At 44.5% G+C, this 21631-nt stretch overlaps 1 protein-coding gene across 1 annotated transcript; it reads left to right on the forward strand.

The window, feature by feature from the left end:
• Positions 1-18076: 18076 nt before the first annotated feature.
• RTP1 (receptor transporter protein 1) lies at positions 18077-20582 on the forward strand (the record flags this gene model as incomplete). The annotated part of the gene is made up of 2 exons (XM_080803798.1): positions 18077-18348; positions 20063-20582. The coding sequence occupies 2 exons, from the start codon at positions 18077-18079 to the stop codon at positions 20580-20582; spliced, it is 792 nt and encodes a 263-aa protein (XP_080659924.1).
• Positions 20583-21631: the final 1049 nt, after the last annotated feature.

Below are 21631 nucleotides of genomic sequence, written 5' to 3' on the forward strand. Positions count from 1 at the left end.
TCCTTTTCTTGAAAACACCTTTAATATGAAATGTAAACATGTGTTCAAAGAAGCCTAAACCATTAAGGTAAAGCTTAGTAAATAGTTATGAATTGGGCACCAGTGTAACTCCTACGAAGGCAAAACCAAAAACAAACAGATTATCACCTGGACCAGTAGCCACCAGTGTGGCCTCTCTGACCATGGGCTCCTGTCCTCAGAGTCTCACTTTTGTGACTATCATTGCCTTGATTTTCTTTACAACTGGACCGCCCATGTATGCTTTGTAAACAATATAGTTTAGTTTTGCCTGGTTTTGAATGTTAAGTACATGGAATCACACCATACATATTCTTCTGTGTCTTATATCTTTCACAAAGTATCATGTTTATAAGATTCATCTGTGTTCTGCTGTATTTCATTCATTTTCTTTTTTTAAAGGTTTTTTTTTATTTATTCACGTGAGAGAGAGAGAGAGAGAGTGAAAGAGAGCATGAGCAGGGGGGAGGGGTAGAAGGAGAAGCAGGCTCCCCACTGAGCAGGGAGCCTAATGCCGGACTCCATTCCGGGACCCTGGGATCGTGACCTGAGCCGAAGACAGATGCTTAACCAACTGAGCCACTCAGGTGCCCAAGTTCATTAGTTTTCACTGCTGCCTAGCACTCATCTTATGCACGTGCTGACATTAATCCTATCTGTTGAACAACAAATTGTAGTTGTCAGAACATCTGTTTCGCCTTTAAAACTAAGAGCTGGATTTGCTGCCCCCTAGTGTCTTACTGTCCCATAACATCTTTAGTGGTATCTTTTCTTACTCCTTGTAGTTGAAACAAAGGGCTCCAAAAAGCAGCTAGGGTTTCATCAGGCCAGCTGCTCAAATTACACCTGGGGGGTGGGGAGACCACATGTCTCAGCTGCAAAGAGCTCTAAGGAGAAGTTTGTTTTTTGTTGTTGTTGTTGTTGTTATTGTTTTGTTATGTTTGTTTGTTTTAAATATTTTATTTATTTATTTGACAGAGAGAGATCACAAGCAGGCAGAGGCAGGCAGAGAAGAGTGGAGGAAGCAGGCTCCCTGCTGAGCAGAGAGCCCGATGGGGGGCCTGATCCCAGGACCCTGAGATCATGACCCAAACTGAAGGCAGAGGCTTAAACCACTGAGCCACCCAGGTGCGCCCCCCCCCCCTTTTTTTTTACCTGCACCAATGTGAGCTCTGACTTAAGGTTTGGGTCACGAAGACAGAAAGGAATTTGGTATGGATAGGTTCGTTAAGATAGGGTTGGGGGGTTCAGAAGGCCCCAAAGAGTTTTTTTTAAAAGAATATCTTTTACAGTATTATTATTCAGACATCAAATCCTCCTGGGAAAACAGGCTGGGGAAGTTCATTTCAATGGGTAATTTTTTTTTTATGAGTTATTTTTTTCTTTTTTAAAGATTTATTTATTTATTTATTTGACAGAGAGATCACAAGTAGGCAGAGAGGAAAGCAGAGAGAGAGGGGGAAGCAGGCTCCCCGCAGAGCAGAGAGCCCGATGTGGGGCTCGATCCCAGGACCCTGGGATCATGACCTGAGCTGAAGGCAGAGGCTTTAACCCACTGAGCCACCCAGATGCCCCTCAATGGGTATTTTGTTCTTTTATTTATTCGATGTTTGCTGAGTCCCAGATTATTCTAGGCACTAGATTACAAAAAAGAAACAAATCCCATACACAAATGATGAAATAACTATTATAATATGCCGCCATTTAGGGAGAAGCACTAAAAAGAAGTCAAGTGAATGGGAAATGGCCATTGGCCAGGCGTGCCCATGGAAAGCCACTCGAAGCCAGTGACAGGCAAAGATGGGCATGAAGTACTAGAGCAAGCTCTGGGAAGGTCCAGGGGAAGGGCAGAGGTAAAGGAAAAGAGCAAGGGTGGCAGCGCTGAGGTGGGAAAGAGTTTGGTGTGTTTGAAGCACAGCAAGGAGGTCGGTGTGATAAGAACAGAGGAGAAAGATGGGAGATGGAGAGATAGGTAGGACAAGGTAGGTGTGATGAGAAAATCGGACTCTCCTCTGAGATGGATGGAAATCCACTGGAGAGTTTGAGCGATACGATCTAACTTATATTTTGAAATGATCACTCTGGCTGCTGGGCAGAAAAACTGATGCTAAGGGGACAAAAATAGAAGCAAGGTGGTAAAACAGAAAACTATTGCAAAAATTCCAGCCAGAAATGGAATAGCTTTGGACTGGGTGAAATGGAGAAGATTGTGAGAAGTGGTCGTATTCAGGCTGTAATCTGATGACAGACCTCCCAGGGGATGTGGATGTGGAATGAAGGAAATAGGAGTCCAGGAGGACTCCTGGTTTGGGCTTAGCTGGTAGCAGAGGAGTGGGGGTCAGAATAGTCGGCGGGGGTGCCCATCTCCGGTTCTGCTGGGCACATGAACTTTGAGATGTTTATTGTACACCGAAGTGGGCATGTCCAGTGGATAGTGGTACCTAAGTCTTGAAGTGAGATTGGGGCTGGAGGTATCTAGGTGAGAGTCATCCTGGAAGAAATGGAACTGAACGAGAGATTGCACAAGGAGTGAGAGTAGAAGAGAAGGCTGAGGCCCAGGCTCTGGGACACTCATCATTTAGACAGCTGGAAGAGGAAGTGGGACCAGCAACGGAAGCAGCAGGAATGGCCAGTGTGGTGGGAGGGAAGTGGGTTTTGCATCTCAGAAAACTATTTTTAAAACTAGTTAAAGGGGTGGCTGGGTGGCACAGTCAGTTAAGTATCCGACTCTTGGTTTCCAGCTCAGGTCATCATCTCAGGATTGTGAGACTGAACCCTGTGTAGAGCTCCAAGCTCAGTATGGAGTCTGCTTGAGATTCTCTCCTTCTTTCTCTGCTCCTCTCACTAGGGCTTGCTACGCATGCTGGCTCTCTTTCTCAAATAAAGAAATCCTAAAAAAAAAAAAAAAAGTTAAAGAAGGAAAGTGAATAAACTACCAAAAAATGCTATTGAGAAGCAAGTAAAATGAGAATCGAGAATTGACCACGGGCGTCTCCAGATGACCTCGGCAAGAATGATCTTAGTAGGGGTGATGCAATGGAAACTTGGTTGGGAAAGATAGCATTAAGAATGGTGAGGGAGATGTAGAAATTGTGAGTAAAAACAATTAAAAAGTTTTCAAGAAATGCAATCCATGCTTATGGGAATTTGAGCTTACTAAAGATTGATTAATATTTCAGGTGGCTTCTGTGCTTTTGAATTTATATCTGCCAAATGCTAAGTGTAGGTCCCCCCCCAAAAGTTTTAAAAGTGCTTCTGTGGTTTGCTGAGAGGAAATCACTGAAAAGTTTTAAAGGAATCTGTTTTGCATCTAAATGGGTAAAAGTTAAGTACAAACACAAAGCCCCCAAGATCATGCACCATTAGAAGATGGAGTACTAACCAATATCAACCAGAGTGCTGGCTTGGCTCAGAAGAGTATACCAATGGTTGCGATTTTGAGCACGATCTCCTTTTTAAAATACAAGTTTAATAACCTTACAAATTTGTTTCATCTCTTCACTCTTAATTTCTCTTTGACCGCAGTGTCTTGCCTATTTGATGTAGCTTTTTTTGTTTAATTATTGAATTATTATTCTTAGAATCTGCTTTAATATGTTTTGGAATAAGGCTTAGCTGACCAGTGTAGTTATTGAAATGTTTATAGATTTTTATCCAGATGGCATTCAGAGGGGCGCCTGGTTCAGTCAGTTATGTGTCACAGAAACTTCCTGAGTAATATTTGACCAAATATTTAGATAGTTAGTTAACCACCAGGGGAAGTTAACTGTCACTTAAATAATTAACTAAAAATTAACTGTCACATTAAATAGATGCCATTTTCTTTTTAGGTGTTGAAGTTGAGGATGACCAAACTGCATTTAGTTGATGCAAGGTTGTAACAGACAAGTGGCATCTGGAAATAATGAAGACTTTTTGCCCAATTCCCTGAATAAATGCAACAGGCTAGGGATTTCTAAGTGTGTAGCTCAATTATACATGTGGAGCTGTGTCTAAAATCTGATCAGAGTGAGGATGATCTGGGATCTCACGCAGGTACTGTGGCAGAGACTGCTGATTATCCCCTGGTAGTCTGTCTCCCGGTATACACTGTCCAGAGCCCTCAAGCAACTCTAGAGGATGGGAATGTTCTGGATGGATTCTATGGTGGAAGATATAGCAAAGTACTAAGCCCTCAGGGGCCTCAGCCTATCCATCCCAGCAGAATGTCCGTGACAGGTAGATTCAGGACTGATATGGGGAAAAGTGGACAAGGTAGGTGACATCATTGGGTCCACCTTAGGGGGTTGGAGTAGCTCTGAGCTACTCTTCTCCCTGGCCTTTTTCCTACTCCCTCTGGGAGCATCCCTGATCCCGATCCATGGGGAGTACTGGTGAGGCTTTTTCATAGCTTGGGAGCTGGAGAATATAGGATGTCCTTCAGCATCTTGTACAGGCTTTCTCCCCTTCCTGACTTTTACTGCTTCTCATGCCCTCTCTTTCCAGAACCGTCTTGGTTTCAGGCAGGGTGTTGTGTTTAGAGTTGGGGGAACAGGGTCTGACTCCCAATTCTGCCTTGGAGTGGCTCTGTGACATTGGCTGGTCCCTTTAACGTTGGGATGCCAGTTTCCTCATCTAAGGAAACACTGAAGGAGTCAAAGGCATGGTGTGGGCATGGAGGTCATATTCAGGAAGTGAAGTGTTTGGATCTGGCTGCCTTCTCCAGCATCATCCTGACATAAATATATCATTGTACCTACATTATGCTGTAATTTTGAGTGAAAACCACTGTTTTCTCTGCTGCAGTCTTTTTAGTGTACTTTTTTTTTTTTTAAGATTTTATTTATTTATTTGTCAGAGAGAGAGAGAGTGCGAGCAAGCACAGGCAGACAGAGTGGCAGAGGGAGAAGCAGGCTCCCTGCGGGGCAAGAAGCCCGATGTGGGACTCGATCCCAGGACGCTGGGATCACGACCTGAGCCTAAGGCAGCTGCCCAACCAACTGAGCCACCCAGGTGTCCCATCTGCTGCAGTCTTTTTAGGCACAGCATGCTTTTCCAGATTTGTTCACCGTGGACTTTCATTATACTCCTGCTTCGGTCACCCTGAAGGATGACTGTTTCTTCCCCCTGTCCCTCAGGGTCCTTTGTAACTTTTAGATGTACCACTCAGCTTCTAATTCAGATCAGACGATTCCAAACTTACCACCCAAGTTCCGTGAAAATGTGTCCATTTCGATTTGAATTCCGTAGCGACAGGGAGGATCTTAATTTTATTTTTAAAGAGAGACGATCTGGCTGGACAAGTTACTTGAGGTAAGGAGCATGTCCAATCTGCTTCAAACGGAGCTGAGTTTGGAAACCACTGTAACATCGCACGGAGCAGCTGAGTCCTTGTTGGGGGGTCCCTGATCAGGCAGTCCTCGCATATTCATTCAGAGGACATGCAGAGGACCAGCACAGGCTCTGCGAGGACTTCCTGGTGGGGAAGCACCCTCGGGTCCAGAGCATTTCTGAGCAAACGGAAAGAAAGGAGCAGGGGATACATCTATACTGCTTCCCTCGCCTGAGCTGTACGTGTTTCTGAGGGGCAGAGTCTCACAGAACTAAGAGAGCTCAATGGTGAGGTGCAGACCCGGGAGGTCAGTCACGGCCCCAGGGAAGCCTTCCTGGATTTGTTTTGAACGTGTTGTTGAGGACGATGCTTTTCAGGGCACCTCTCAGTGGCTCTCTAATGAAGACCCATAGGAGAGGTTTTGCTTAGGACTCGGCATGGGGAATGGTGCGGTACCTGAAAGTCTTGTTTGTTTTTGCTCTATAGATGCTGAGAACCTTCTCGCTACTCCTCTTTCCTTTTCCACGCTGGTGGCTACCAGTCCTGTGGCCACTCCGGGAACATGTGTGTAAGAGCACATAGGATTCATCTGTGCAGAAACTCTAGTTCTAGATCCATCTGACTGAGTCTTTCTCTTATTTACTCTCTCCTTCTGTTTTCACTGATTTAAAATGTTTAGTACGAAATGGCTAATGTACTTAAAAGTGGAGAGAACAGTACAATAAGCCTCCATGTATCTATACCCCAAACTAAAGTTATCAAGATATTGCTACATTTGCCCGTTGATTCCTTTTATTTTATTTATTTCTTGTTCTTGTTCATGGCTGGGGGATTTTGAAGCAATTCCTAAATATCATGCTGTTTCACCCTTATGTACTTCAGAGTATGTCTCTAAAAAATTGGACAAGTTCTCCTTTTTTATTTATTGAGTTTTTAATTCTAATTCCAGTATAGTTAACATACAGTGTTATGTTAATATGAGGTATCTAGTGATTCAACAATCTAGTGATTCAACAGTTCTACACATTACTCAGTGCTCATCATGAGAAGTGTACTCTTTAATCCGCATCACCTGTTTCGCCCATCCCCCACCTACCTCCCCCTCTGGCTGGGCAAGCTCTTAAAAATCCACAATGATATTACCACACTAAAAAAAATTATTGATCATTCCTCAGAATTAGCTAAGTCAGTCTGTAATCAAAATTTCCATGTTATGTTAAATATGTCTTTTTAGGGGCACCTGGGTGGCTCAGTCAGTTAAGCATCCGACTCCTGATTTTGGCTCAGGTCGTGATCTTAGCGTCCTTGTATAGAGTCCTGTGTCAAGCTCTGCACTGGTTGTGGAACTTGCTTAAGATTGTCTCTCTCCCCCTACCCTCTTCCTCTGAGCCTGCTCACATGCTCACTCTCTCAAAAAAATAAAAATAAAAATAAATAAATAAATATGACTTTTTATAGTTTATTTGAGTCATTCAGTATCCAAAGAAGATCCACTTATCATATTTGGTTGCAGATCTTAATTCTCTTTTAATTTATAATAGTCCCCACTCCTCTTATTTTTCCTTTGCCATTTATTTGTTTGGAAAAGAAAAATGTGTCTCGTTTTTCATATTTTCAAATTTTCCACATTTTGGATTTTGCTGATAGCGTCCTTGTGGTGCTGTTTGAGATATGCCCTCTTACCCTGCATTTCTTCCTCTAAACTATCTGGAAGCCTGACCAGATTCAGGTTTAATTTTTTTGATATAAGTATTTCACAGTTAGTGTTGTACAATTCCTGTAGCATGACATCTGGATGCCCATAATGTCTTATTGCCTTTCTTTTCATGATTCATCCATTCTGTTCCTTCCTTCTTCGATAGGCAAGAACTTTCTTTGGTCTTTTTTAATTTATCGTTGCAATTTTCACTACATGCAAATATTTATCTCTCATACTTAGATCAAAGGCAGCAATCTTTATATGCAGTCTACCCTTGTTTTTTTTTTCTTTTTCTTTCCTGTTTTTAAAGTTAAGAGTATTTCCTGGGGATTACTGTGCTGCAGTTTATGGAGATAATCCTTCCTTTGTTCAACATCCACCATTGGGCAATGCTCCATTTTTTATTCATCTAGTATCTCACAAATAGGGATTTATGTTGTTTTCAATCTTTGGTAGCTACAAATGACATTGCAATATATAGTTTTTGTTTACTGCATTTTCAGTTTTTGCCAGTATATTTAAAACATAGATTTCTAAACATGGATCTGTTGGGTCAAAGAGAAATGCATGTATTCTTTTGTCACATATTTTTGGCTATTTAAAAATATAGAACATATTGTTATATTTTGTGAATCTCTGAAGGCTACTTTAAACTTTTTCTAGACAGGGCATAAATTAATTTTTATTTTCATTATTTAATAATGCTTTATAGAGCACTGAAAAAAATAAATTTATATATATATAAAATTTATAGACATATGACCCTGTTGTGAAAATTAATATTTTTTAAAAGATTTTATTTGTTTATTTGAGAGAGAGAGAGAGAAAGAGTGCATGAGCGGGGAGAGAGGCAGAGGACGAGGGAGAAGGAGACTCTCCACTGAGCAGACCCTGGGATCATGATCTGAACCAAAGGCAGACACTTAACCAATTGATTCACCCGGGAACTCCATGAAAGTTAATATTAATCAGGGATTATCCATATATTTCTCTCTTGTCCCATGAAAGAGAACAACACCTTGCCTCTCCCCCACGCTTTTCCCACCCTTTACACCCTAAACTTGTCACTGCCAGATCAGTTTCTAGCCTTTTATAAGAATGGATCAAGAAGGATTTTAGAGCAGAGACAAGCCTCCTAGGGAGGAAATGAGAGGGATGGGAGGTGAGCAAAATGAGGCCACAGTGTCTGGAGGTGGGCAATGTGGTGGGAAGTAGAGGTAGCAGGTGAGGGGTGGCAAGTGCTAGAGGACACGGAAGGGAGGTGGGGGAAGGAACAGAAATGTGAGGAATATGCTATAGCTTGTGACTTTGATCACTTTCGTCTTCTTTGGGAAAAGCAAGTGAATAAAATTCTTCTATAATTACTTATTTGGCTCTTGTAGTATGCATCTTGAATGTAATGCCCTGTAGAGATGGACCCATGTGGACCATAGAATCGAGTCTTTGTGATACAAATACCTAAGGCATTTTCAGATAATACTGGATTGAGATTCAAGTTGGCTGTCAGTATGAAATCTGTTATGTGAATTAATATATGTGTACCAACTTCTGTAGAAATGGAAGCCCATCCACATACCCACCATGTAGGGATATCTTTTCCTGATTATAAGCAGACCTAAAGACAAGGCTGAGTCATGCCAAATGTCCACTTACATCCTAATGCAACATTTCCAAAAAAGAAGAAAAAACAGCAACAGAAGATAAAGCCTGACCCTACACACTGCAAATGCATTAGCTGTACAGAAGAGGCTGGGTTGTCAAAGCATTGGCGTCTGGGGCTGCCTTAGAAAGAGAAACCGAGATCAGTTACCCAAGATCGGAGCCCCGGGAGCCACTACATCTGCCCCGTCTAGGACTCTTTCAGAGGATTGCAGCCTTCTGGGCTTGGTCCCTGATGGCCTTGAGGGCCAACTGGAAACCCATTCCCTGAGGGCAGTGCTTTGCAATCCTCTCCTCAGTCTGCCTCCCTCTGAATTCAGGATTCTTTCTCCCAGAGAGGATGTAGACTTTCATTTGCAGCAGTATGGGGGAAGTCAACAGACCTGTTGCCGTTTGTCTGCCTTCTTCTGGGAACCTTGGTCCAGTCTGCTTTCTCTCTGCCCAAAGCTGAGATCTGGATTATTGTGCTGATATTGGCATTTACCCAAAGACAGCTCTCCCTTTTTCTACCTACCACTGGTTGCAGTTCAAGGTTTTAAAAGCAAATATGAAGCTTCCATATGCAGTGGACCTGTGAGCATCACGGGTTTGAACTGTGTGGGTCCACTTATGCACAGATTTTTTTTTTCTAATAAATACACTACAGTCCTGTAAATGTATTTTCTCTTTGTTATGGTTTTCTTCATAACGTTTTCTTTTTTCCTCCTTACTTTGTTGTCAGGATACTGGATGCATGTCACATACCAAATATGTGTTAATTGACTGTTAATGTTATCAGTAAGTCTTCCGATCAATAGTAGGCTATTAGTAGTTAAGTTTTAGTGGATCAAAAGTTATATGAGTTCTAGTGTCCTGGAACACTGAAAAACTAAAATTAAATAAAAAAAATTAAAACCACATACGTGCACAAAGTTATATGTGGATTTTTGACTATGCAGGCATCCATACCTGTAACCCCTGCATTGTTCAAGGATCTACTGTTTTAATCTCATTCACCCTCACCAGTAGCCTGGGAGATGGGAACCATTATTCCTCTTGTCCCAACCCCAAATCAGTCAAATGAGGAAACAAGGCTTTGGAGGATACAAACTTCTCCAAAGTTACATTCCTCGTAAGTGGTGGGGCCTTGATTTCAGCCTTGTCTTGGATTCCAAAGGGCATGCCCTTAACCACTGTGCTCCCTGCTGCGTCCTACCTGGAATGGACTGTGGCCCTGATGGCCACTCTGATGGCCACTCTGCTGTTTCTCATTTCAATCTACCCTGCATGCTGCCAGCCAAAGGTCCTGTGTCAAATACGGCGGTCTATGATAGTATCTGCCTACCCATCCCTGATGTCCCACCTCCCTACTGCCTACCAAAATGTGCCAAAACACATGAAGGACACAACTGTCACAGCACTGGGAATTAAGGGAGGTGATGCACACCATTTGCCAATGTCTGGGAAATTTCCCATCACGTGAGATGTGGAGGGGCTTAAAATAACAAACTTTTCACTTCAACCAGTGAAACTACCTCGAAGTGAGTCATAATGCCAGAGAGTAGATTTGACACTCCTCTACCCAATTCCTCTCTCCAGGCCATGCAAACTTCCCATCTCTAAGTCGCCACACCCACCGCCATGGCAGTTCCCTAGGTGAGAGGAAAATAAAAGAAGAGTCTGTGCTAATTTCTTCTGGTACAAGATACAAAATCAGCCAGACAGAAAATCAGAGCCTGGAGGCAGTGCTCTCGAGGGCTCGGTTTCCTGAGACAGCTCTGCCCTGCTCCTCTCTCCTACCCCTTGCCTTAGTTGTGCAATAGAAATAAAGGGTGGGGAGAATTAGTAAGTCAACAGGTTTAGGGGTACTTAGGAAAGGGTACTTAGGAAAGCCAGCAAGGGATGGGGTTCTGTGTGGTTTGGGAGAAAGGACAAGAAAAAGGTTTTAGAGGAATAGCTGCTATTAAGTGGGAAGTGGATGGTGGCAAAGAAATTTAGGATACTCTGTTTCATGTTACAAAATGTAATTCTCCATCTGGCACCTCTCAGAAAGATGTCAATAAAAATGTAAAGTAAGTTTCAATGCCTTTTTCAACTGTGCTTCTTTTTACTGTGGCTCTGTTTAATGAATGATTGTAGGGTAGTCCAAATTCATCTTGTCTTCACAAGGACGCTGTGGAAGAACTGAAGGATTCCTTCTTAGTCTGGGTGAGTCACACCCGATGCATGTCTGCAGGAGAATCTCCTCCATCCAGGGTGTGAGCTGAATGAGGGAAATTCAGGCCACCTGTCTGCTGGAGAACATTGAACCTTCATGGATTTCTGTCAAATTTGAGCAAATAGGAAAATAAATCAAATTAAGGCAAAGGAAAATATAAGCCCAGTCCTAATGGATCTATAAAAACAAGCCACAAAAAATGACATTCTATAATATTCTATATTCTATATTCTATATAATATTCTAAAGTTGTAAAATGAGCACAAATTTAAAACAGAATAGCAATCAAAAGCCTGTTTTAGAAGAATCTGCTTTTTTCCTTTTCTCTCCCTTTCTTTCTTCCCATGGCTCCCTTGCCTCTCTCCTCAGTCCTTCACTATTCTACACACTCTCCTCTTTCTTCCCCTCCAACTGCCCTCCCTCCCTTTACATCTTACTCTCCCTATTTCCCCTTATCCTTTTCCGTTTAGGTAACTCCTGCTGAGGGTGACATGATGGACATCTTTAAATCTTCCTCTTGTTGTCCATCCCGTGTCATGGAGGGACTGTTGGGGTCTGAAGTTCCAGATCCTATTAGTCTTGGGGCCTTTTGGAGTGGGGGGAAGCTCTTCCTGCAGCTCCTTTCCTTGCAGCATTTGACTTCATGTCTTACATCAGATTCCCTTGGATCCGTGTTTACTTGTTGAGGCTTGTTAAAGAAGGTGAGATGCACCAGGTGTGGGGCAGCAGTGACCCTGTGTAGAGTCTAAAGGTGCCTCAGATTGAGTTTCCTGGAAACAGGCTCAGAGATAAAAAGTTGCATGCAGAGTTTACTGGGAAGTGCTCTTGGGAGTTATGTCTATAGGGAGGCAAGGAAGGCAGGATTGGATAGACAAGATACTGTCCAACCGCATGATTGCAAATGAGGCTCAGCTGATCCTAAAGGGAGCTCTGGAACTGAGATAGCCTTTCAGAGTTGTCCCAAATCAGGCAAGGGGGCAGGACTTTGGATCCTTGAATCAGCCAGTCATTGGCTGTGGTGAGTCTACTGTGACAGGCAATTCCCAGTGAACCATAAACATTTTTAATATTCCCAGCTGAGCGATGGGAGCATCTATAGAAAGGTGAGAATCTGAGGTGGGAATTTGGAATCATATCTGGGGATGGACATAATATGGGTGTTTTAGGGGCACCAGGATGGCTCAGTCGGTTAAGTGTCTGACTCTTGATCTCAGCTCAGATCTTAGTCTCTTGAGTTCGAAACCCACACTGGGCTTTACACTTAGTGTTGTGCCTACTTAAAAAAAAAAAAAATGGGTGTGTTAGAACCATTCATTCAATACACTCCATTCTCTAGCCATAGTGATGAATGAGACAGAGGGTCAGACGTGGATTTGTTCTTCATACAAGGTACAAAGTAATAATGACCAAAATAATGAAGGATCAAGAAAAAGATTGAGAAGGGAGACATCCTCAGAGGAAGATTTGGGAAGTCTCTCCGGGGGCGGGGGGAGGGGGTGTAGCTTAGAATTGAGCCTGGAAGAAACACCAGATTTGATAGGTAAATGTGAGATATAGGATGGCAAGAAGGTAGACAGAGGGAGTCATTTTGAAGTACAGTTCGCCCTTGAACAACATGGGTGTTAAGGGTGCTGATCCTCTTGCCCAGTCAAAATTCATGCATAACTTTGACTCCCCCAAAACTTAACTACTAATAAACTACTGTTGACCAAAAGCATTACTGATGGTCATATTAACACATAGTCAATTAACACATATTTTTTATGATATAAGTATTATATACTATTTCTTAAAATAAGCTAGAGAAAATGTTTTAATAAAATCATAAGGAAGAAAGAATACATTTATAGTATATTTTAACTTACCAAAAATATTTGTGGGGTGCCTGGGTGGCTCATTCACTTAAGGGCCCAACTCTTGATTCCAGCTCAAGTCATGCTCTCAGGGTCCTGAGATGGAGCCCTGCATCAGGCTTGGCACTCACTGGGGAGTATGCTCAAGATTCTCTTTCTCCCTCTCCCTCTGCCCCACCTTTCCCCTCCCACCCATTGTGCATGTGTGTGCTCTCTCTCCCTCAAATAAATAAAACTGTAAAAAAATTTGCATGTAAATGGACCCATGCAGTTCGAATCCACGTTGACAAAAGTCAACTGCACTTTAGAGTCTGTGCTGGTCTTCAAGCCCCAGATTATTGTGCATAAAGAAGTGCTGCTTTCTCAAAGTAAATATCTCTTTAAGACTTGGGATAAAGCATAGAAGGGATAGAATGGAGTGGAAGGGAACTCGAGGGGCCTTTCCCCAGAAATGTTTTCATGAATTAATACCTCGAAGATGGCAGGAAGCTACAGGTATGGAGGTGTTCCCTGGAGACCCCCTAACTTCAACATCCTGTATTTAATGGAATTTTAGTCATGACACCATTACTGAGGCTTGCGTCTTGAGATAAGGTTAGGAAAGCTCCAAGGATTGTAATAGCTGCTGCCTTGAAGTGTCCAAACAGTGCCATGAAGTGGGTCAGTGGGCGGGGGTGGGGAGGTGGGGGTGTAAAGGTTTCCCCTCAACTGAAAAGGCTATGGATGCCAAAACCCTAAGTCTAGCCAGGTGTGGGTGGCCGCCATGTTAACAGGAAGTGTGGGTCACTATGACCCATGAGCTCACTCTGGTGCAGACTTGGCCAGTTCTGGGCCAGAGTGTTCAGGTCCTTGGGTCTTCTGTACCTGTTCTCCATGGAACCTCAGATAAGGGGCCTTAGGTCTCTTGGCTTTCTACCGGGTGTGAAAGCTGTCTCCCTTCTGGTGGGGCTTGTCAGGCTTCTTGAGCAGGGGTATTGCTCCTGGAAACTAAGAAATTCAGAGTAGCTTCAGCTGCTGGTGCCCCAGACAGCCTGGAGGCAGAAAGACCTCACACCTGCCTTGCAGGCAGATCTCCCAGTAAGGTCATTTGATAAAGAGTAAGTTGGAATGCCATAGGGCTGTTTGTCTTGGTAGAAATATTATTTTATTAGAGAAAACATTCTGCTATACAGAAGAGTATATCACATTGGCCTCTGCATTGCAAGCTCAAGTTCTAAATTAAACTTAAATTGTGCCAATGGGGATTGCATCAGCTGGTTACACACACACACACACACACACACACCCAACTCTGGTGATTCTTACATTCTGTGTTCTTGTTTTTCATCATAATGTTTATTGTAGCAACAACTGCAAAATACTAATAAAGAATTCATTCCTGGTATTGGGTGATATGCTTTGGCTCCAGGGCAATAGCAGGTTTATATGTTATTTTCAGCATCATATCCTTTCTGAAATAGCTCCCAACACACCTCGGAGGCTGGTTAAGCCCATTGACTTCTCCAGGCATCAGTTGCCTTAATTCAGAGGCAAGAATACTGACTTGAAGGATAAAGTTTAACAAGCTTAAAAATCCTTTCCAGTGTTAACATTCAGTGGTTCTGATTTAATTTCTACCCTTCTTTCAGTCCACTACAAAACTAGCACAGTGAGACCTCCCCAGAGCCCTTCAGCAGTGCAGCGGCCCCGAAGGAGACAGACCCTGACTTGGCTCTACCCACAGTGAGTATAAAGCTCCCTGGAACCATAAATGGCTATAGTCACAGGGGACTTTAGTGTTGCCGTGGACTCCATTGAACAAATGGACAAACAGGCCAAGAGAAGTGACTTTTCCAAGGAAACAAAGCTAGCCAGGAGCAGAGCTGGGTTACACATTTCTATCTCTCTACTTCCAGTTCATCGATCTTTCCATGGAACCTGGTGCTTGTCATCAAACAATCACAATTTCACAGGAATTGTGTACCCACAGATGGCTCTATGCACTATATTTTCTTTGGTACGATTTCAAGATGAATTTCTCTTCCAGCTTCAAAATATTTGCACTGGGGATCAGGGGTCTGTGGACACCTGCAGAGTGGTCCCTACAATAGTAACAGGGAGATTTGCAAGTCAAATACACCTCACTCCTCTTCCAGGGTTGTGGCCTCAGGAGGGTCCAGCGAACCATTTACTGGAAGGATATGAATTCCAATTCTCGGAGTCTGGAATGGCTATATTGAGTGATGAGAGGGTAGAAAGACACATTTATTTAGGAAATATCTTGCTCTAGATTCCATGCTGGGCAAAGATGATGAAAGCTGTGGCTTTGGAGATCTTCATATGGGCTCAAATCCCAGTTCCATTAATTATTAGCTGTTGAATTTTGTTATCTAACCTCTCTGCTTTAGCTTACATATCTGCAAAATGGAGCTGGGGCTGCTGTTACCTACCTATAGAGGTTGTTATTAGGATAAAATAAATTAATATGTATAATTAAAATAATAATAATCATACAATTATAATAATACATAATTAATACACAATTAGTATGTATAATTATATATATAATATGTATACTATTATATATTATAATAATTACTATGTATAAAGCACTTCGGATACTGCCTGATATGTAGTAAGTGCTATATGGCAATTGCTGCTTCTATGCACATTAAAAATATATTCACATAAAATACTAACAATGTTTTGCCAAAATGAAATGATACACATTAGATATATAGGAATAGCTACTCATGAGAATATGAGAGGATTACGAAAACAAATAAACAAGAACAAAAACCCAAGCAAGTGATTTCAGAGCCCTTGCTTTTAATCACTACAGATACTGCTTCCTTATCATCCCATTGTCAAGATGAATAAACCGAGGCTAAAATAAAGTAAAATGAAGGCACTAAGCATTCATGCAGAAGCAGGAGTACTTGAAAGATGGTCTCCAGTACCAGATGGGAGATTTAGGCTTGCTTTTTTGTCTGTAAACTTCAGGATCAGCAGGCTGCCCACAAGTCACAGTGTTTGAAAAGCTCACTCAGGTTCTTCCAGCTGCAGCAAGCTTCTGCAGGGACGGGGTCAAGAGATGTGGTTTCCTAGAATGCAGGGGTCATCGTCTCTGATACCTCGAGTGCGGGACCATGAGCTTCAACATGGTCCTGTACAAATAGGTAGCAACAGTGAAATTATAAAAGACTGAAAACAAATCTTAGTACCTCAACATGGAGGATTAGCTAAATGTATTATGCCCAACCAGATTACAGAATATGGGCAGGCTATAAGATGGAATAATATTAATTTCTTAGAAATATATTCATGGGGGGCGCCTGGGTGGCTCAGTGGGTTAAAGCCTCTGCCTTCGGCTCAGGTCGTGATCCCAGGGTCCTGGGATGGAGCCCCACGTTGGGCTCTCTGCTCAGCAGGGAGCCTGCTTCCTCCTCTCTCTGCCTGCTTCTCTGTGATCTCCATCTGTGAAATAAATAAAATCTTAAAAAAAAAAGAAATATATTCATGATATATTATTGTTTAGAAGACAAATCACAGTGGGGTATGTATGTGTATGTATATGTATTATATATGTATATATGTGTATATATACATATACATACATGTACAGATAACTGGCAGTCAGGGTGTGTATATCATAATATTAACAGTGATTGTTTTGAACATGGTACTAGGAAGAGTAATACTTTTGCTTTATTTTATCTGCATTGTCCAGTTTTTCTAAATATGACTTCTTTTTGAAGATTTTATTTACTTATTTGAGAGAGAGAGAGAGAGAGGTAGCAAGAGAGAGCATGAGTGAGCGGAGGGGCAGAAGGAAAGGGAGAAGCAGGCTCTTCATTGAGCAGGGAGTCTGATGCAGGGCTCCATCCCAGGACCCTGGGATCATGACCTGAGCCCAGGGTGGACACTTGACTCACTGAGCTACCCAGGATCTCCAAACCTGTATGACTTTCATAAAGGAAAAATAATTTATTAAAAAGTAGAAGAACAGGCACCTAGAATAAAGTCTGTTTTCCCCAAGGATACTGCCCTCCTTTTCTATAATCATGTTGAAAATCATCATTTCTGCTCCTGCCAGGCTGATGCAATGGCTCCCTTCTTTGTGCACAGGTGGTGCTCCCATACAAGGCTGTCAAAGCACAGATACCATTGCATTCTGGGCTACATATCCCATTGCATTATTGGGTACCTACCTCCTTACAACCACCTGGCATAGAGCCTGGTACATAGGTATGTTTGAAATGGATGATTTATTGAATTATTGTGGGCTCAGTAGCTTGGAATCAGATATGAGCTCTGCTATCCACTCATTCTGGGTTGGGCCAGACTCCTGACAGGGTCTGGCAATCCAACCTGACTAATCACTGGGGGGAGGGAAACTGAGGCAGGAGGCAGCTACCTGGGTTTGCAGAGGGATAAGTTTAGCCCAGTTCACAAACATCCCTACTCCAAGCTGTCAAGGTGTGTGGGTGAGCGGGAGCCAAGCTTCCAGGGGTGGGACATGCCCATGCCCCTTCTGGGGTGTTGCTCCCTTCCACTGTGTTGTGAGGATCCCTCCACCTAGGAGCTTGTTCTTCGAAGGATGCTGGGCCCAAAGTGGGCACAGTCAAGTACTCCCACCCCACCGGCCTGATTACAGGCTCTTTACTTGGAGGAAGGGAAACGCCCCACCTCCTTTCCCATCCCTCTGGATTTGTCACCGTTCTGCACTCTTAACACCTGCCAATAAAGACTGTCTACACTAAAAAAATAAAAAACAAAACAAACAAACAAAAAACCCAACAGGTATGCCTGGGTGGCTCAGTTGTTGTATAAGCTAGATGAGTCCCAATCTCCTGATCCGTATAGTGACGATAATAGTCATGGGTCAGGAGACTTCCAGTAGGTTTTGTAAATGGCTTGGTGCCAGTCACAAATGGTGGGAGTGCAGAGAGTTTATTATTATTGCTGCATCTATTAACAGGTCTGCATCTTCCCATCCCTTATGTCTCTTTGGCTCCCTAAGGCATCATGGTTACCATAGCAACCAGATGCTGATGATGCCTCCAGGGGCAGCAAGGTGAAGCCCAGCCAGCTCCCAGGTTCTCCCTCTGTGCGCCCTTCACAGGCCAGAGTGAGATGGTCTGAAGCTCCCTCAGCCTTTTCTCAAGCCCCCCACCTGTCTCAGGTCCCTTAGCCACAAACCCTGCCTCCACAGTCTCAGTGAAGGGCCTCGAAACATCACTTTGGAGACGCCCTCCTCCCCACGCTCTGTCTCTTGGCGCCCTGCCTGGTTGCTGTGGAAACAGGTTCCACTGCGGACAAAGGAGGGAGCTGGGTCCTGCTTCCTCCTGGTCCTGTCGATGAGGATTTTTAGACCGTGGAGACTGCGCTGCCCTGCCCTGCACCTGCCTTCTCTCTCTGTGTTCTCGCTCAAGTGGAGCTTGCCCTCCCTCCCCACTGACGAGACCATGTGTAAAAGCGTGACCACAGGTGAATGGAAGAAGGTCTTCTATGAGAAGATGGAGGAGGCCAAGCCGGCCGACAGCTGGGACCTCATCATAGATCCCAACCTCAAGCACAACGTGCTGGCCCCAGGCTGGAAGCAGTACCTGGAATTGCATGCCTCGGGCAGGTGAGTAACCCAGGAAGTAGACGCCCTGCCGGCAGCCCTGGGGCATCTTCCAAGAACAGACTGATGGGGAGGACCCAGGTACTTAGGATCAGTCTCACTGTTGGCAGGTGTAGACTAGGAAGCAGAGAGAGTCTCTACCTGGGAGGTGGGACCCCGGAGTTTGATTCCAGCTCTTCCACTGAACTCCTGTGTAACTTGCCCTCTCTGAATCATAGTTTCAAAGAGGTGGGATATACTTATTAGCTGTAACTCCAACATTTTACATCTTTTCAGATTTTAATAATGTAAAATGGTTGAAAATCAAGAGAAAGAGGCTCAAGGTCTCTGGGGATCGAGTTCTGTGCTCTGGTCCTGGGACAGTTCAATTTCAATCTATTTAATTCAGCCTGACTCAATATAAAATACTGAACACATGAAGTGGGCTAGAAACTGGCTCTACTATTAGCTCCACGGCCCTTGAGTGATTCAGTTTCCTTCTTGGACCTCACCTTTCCCATTTGCAAAAGGAGAGCTTAGTCTGGATCCTTGCCTTGCGGAGCATGGACCTGTAGCTTCAGCATCACCTAGAACTTGTGAAAGATGCAGAATCTACAGCCCCATTCTAGACCTATTGAATCATTTCAACAAGGTCTCTCAGTGATTTGGGATGTACAATAATATCTGAGATGACTTTCCAGCACTCTTGTCCGTGGGTCTGTTATGTAAAGACTTCCTTTGGGGACAGAAGATGGGGAGTCTCTGTGGTGCAGTGTGGGGGTCAGAAGTAAGGCCTTCCTTCCTTCCCTGGTACTGTGCATTCAAGTCAATTCAACATCTGTTGGACACCAGTTTTGTGCTGGGTACTGGCTCTGAACTCTAGCTGTGTGTATGTGGGTCATTTTCTAATTCTTTATGCCTGAGAGTGAAACAAAATGTTAATCAGGTGACTTTGAAGATTCCTCCAGTTCTGACATTTTCCAATCCTAGTTTTATAGTCCAATCTCTGAGAGAGAAAATAGTCCCCAAAGGATGTAGGTAAAAGAGAAGACAATGAGAATATGAGACTCCTAACCTCTTGGAGTTTACCTGTCTTAGAGGGGTACCAAGAGCTGGACATTTGCTGGCGGGGCCCAGGAGCTTCTTGGATACCTGGAAGGTTTGTAGTATCTCCAACCTTGGTCAGTGACCTGTGATCACCAGCTGGCCTCAGTCACCTCGCTCTGAGCCGAGACCCTCTCCAATTCTAGGCCTTGGGATGCATTAACCCAGGCACTGATTTGGAGTCTGAGAAGTAGTGATGGTGTCATTTTTCTCCTGATTTGGGTCTATCCTATTCACAGGCATTATTAACAGGTAGAATGTGAGGTAGATTGCGCCTTTCCCAAATGTTCGGGTCATCCTGGCTAGGAGACTTCAAGGAGGTCTGAGCAGGAAGGACTCACCCCGTGCACCGCGAACATTTTGCAGGTGAGGAAATATGCCCAGAGCCGAAGCCCCAAGGGCAGGGCCTGAAGGCATTGGATTGGAGGAGACTGAGACCTGTGCAGAGCACAGGTGAGGAGGATGCCAGGTGCGTCTTGACGAGCCCGCTCTGGTCCTAAGGGCACCCTCGAAGGGACAGACTGGACAGACACCCCAGGAAAGCTAATGACGCCTGTAAAGACACTGCCTTCTGGGGGCTGTTTCCACCATCTCGACTCGGTCTTCTCCTCTTACCTCAACCCCCTCCCCGCAGGTTCCACTGCTCCTGGTGCTGGCACACCTGGCAGTCTCCCCACGTGGTCATCCTCTTCCACATGTACCTGGACCGCGCCCAGCGGGCGGGGTCAGTGCGCATGCGCGTCTTCAAGCAGCTGTGCTACGAGTGCGGAACCGCGCGGCTGGACGAGTCGAGTATGCTGGAGGAGAACATCGAGAGCCTGGTGGACAACCTCATCACCAGCCTGCGCGAGCAGTGCTATGGAGAGCGCGGCGGCCAGTACCGCATCCACGTGGCCAGCCGTCAGGACACCCGGCGGCACCGCGGCGAGTTCTGCGAGGCCTGCCAGGAGGGCATCGTGCACTGGAAGCCCAGCGAGAAGCTGCTGGAGGAGGAGGCGACCACCTACACCTTCTCCCGGGCGCCCAGCCCCACCAAGCCACAGGCCGAGGAGGGTTCTGGCTGCAACTTCTGCTCCATCCCCTGGTGCTTGTTTTGGGCCACGGTCTTGCTGCTGATCATCTACCTGCAGTTCTCCTTCCGCAGCTCGGTCTGATTCCCCCATGGGCTCAGGGTCCCAAGGCCTGTGGGGGCCAGCCAGCTGGAGGGAGGGGCAGAGAGCGACCTGGGCTGGGAGTGGGGTTAAATTCTAGTGCTGGTGCTGCCGCTGACTCCATGGGGACCCTGGACAAATCACTCATCTTTACCATCTATAAAATTAAGGTTTGGCCTGGATCCTTGGTTTTTCAAAGTGAAACCCAGGGCCCCAAAGTTCTGCATAGGTCCCCCAGGGACTTTTGGATTTGGAAGTTAGGCTGAGGGAGTAGATTTCCCATCCTGGTCAAACTGCTCATTCCCAGCTCCTACTTCCTCCTCTTGCCTTAATCAGAACAGATCTGTCTTGGAGTTTCGTTTAAGAGTTGTGGATGAAAATAGGTTTCACTGCTTTAAAAGAAAAAAAAAAAAAGCTTGAAAATGACAGGACTTGGTGATCTCAAAAGGCCTTTCTGGAGTGATGAGCTCATTCTTGCTTTTTTGTTAATACCCTACCCTTCCCCCTTATTAGCTCCCACATCTGCGGCATTAAATTAGCCTGTGCCTAGTGTAGACGCCTCATGAACAGCTCAGCTTCCATGCACAAGCAGAGGTTCTTTTTGAAGAAAGACAGGTGGGCACTAGGCTGTCCCTTTGCTGCCGGGTACCCAGGGTCCCTTGCTTCTGTTCCCCAGATCCCCCAGCTTCCAGCTTCCCTCCACTCAGGGTGGATTCTGAGGCCTGCCTGGGGCCGAGTCCCATAGAACTAGGCTTCCCACCTAATGCATATCAACTGACAGAGAATTTAGGGGAGGTTTAGAAGGGAGAGTGTTAGATGCAAAGCACAAAATCTCTACAAAGCCAATATACGACTCTCCATTATAATGACGAATCTGCAGAGTTCAGGGACCCAGTCTGCCTGATTCTTAGCAGTTCTGATGGTCACAACGCAGGGGCAGGGGCCTGGCCTCCTGGACTCCTTGCTGAAACCCTACTTGAGAGGCTTTCCCACATTGGCCATGCATCAATCCTCTCACCAACCATCCACTGTCCTCCTAGAACCACAGGGAT

This window comes from Martes martes (genome assembly GCF_963455335.1).
Source record: "Martes martes genome assembly, chromosome: 1".
In the NCBI taxonomy this organism is placed as follows: domain Eukaryota; kingdom Metazoa; phylum Chordata; class Mammalia; order Carnivora; family Mustelidae; genus Martes; species Martes martes.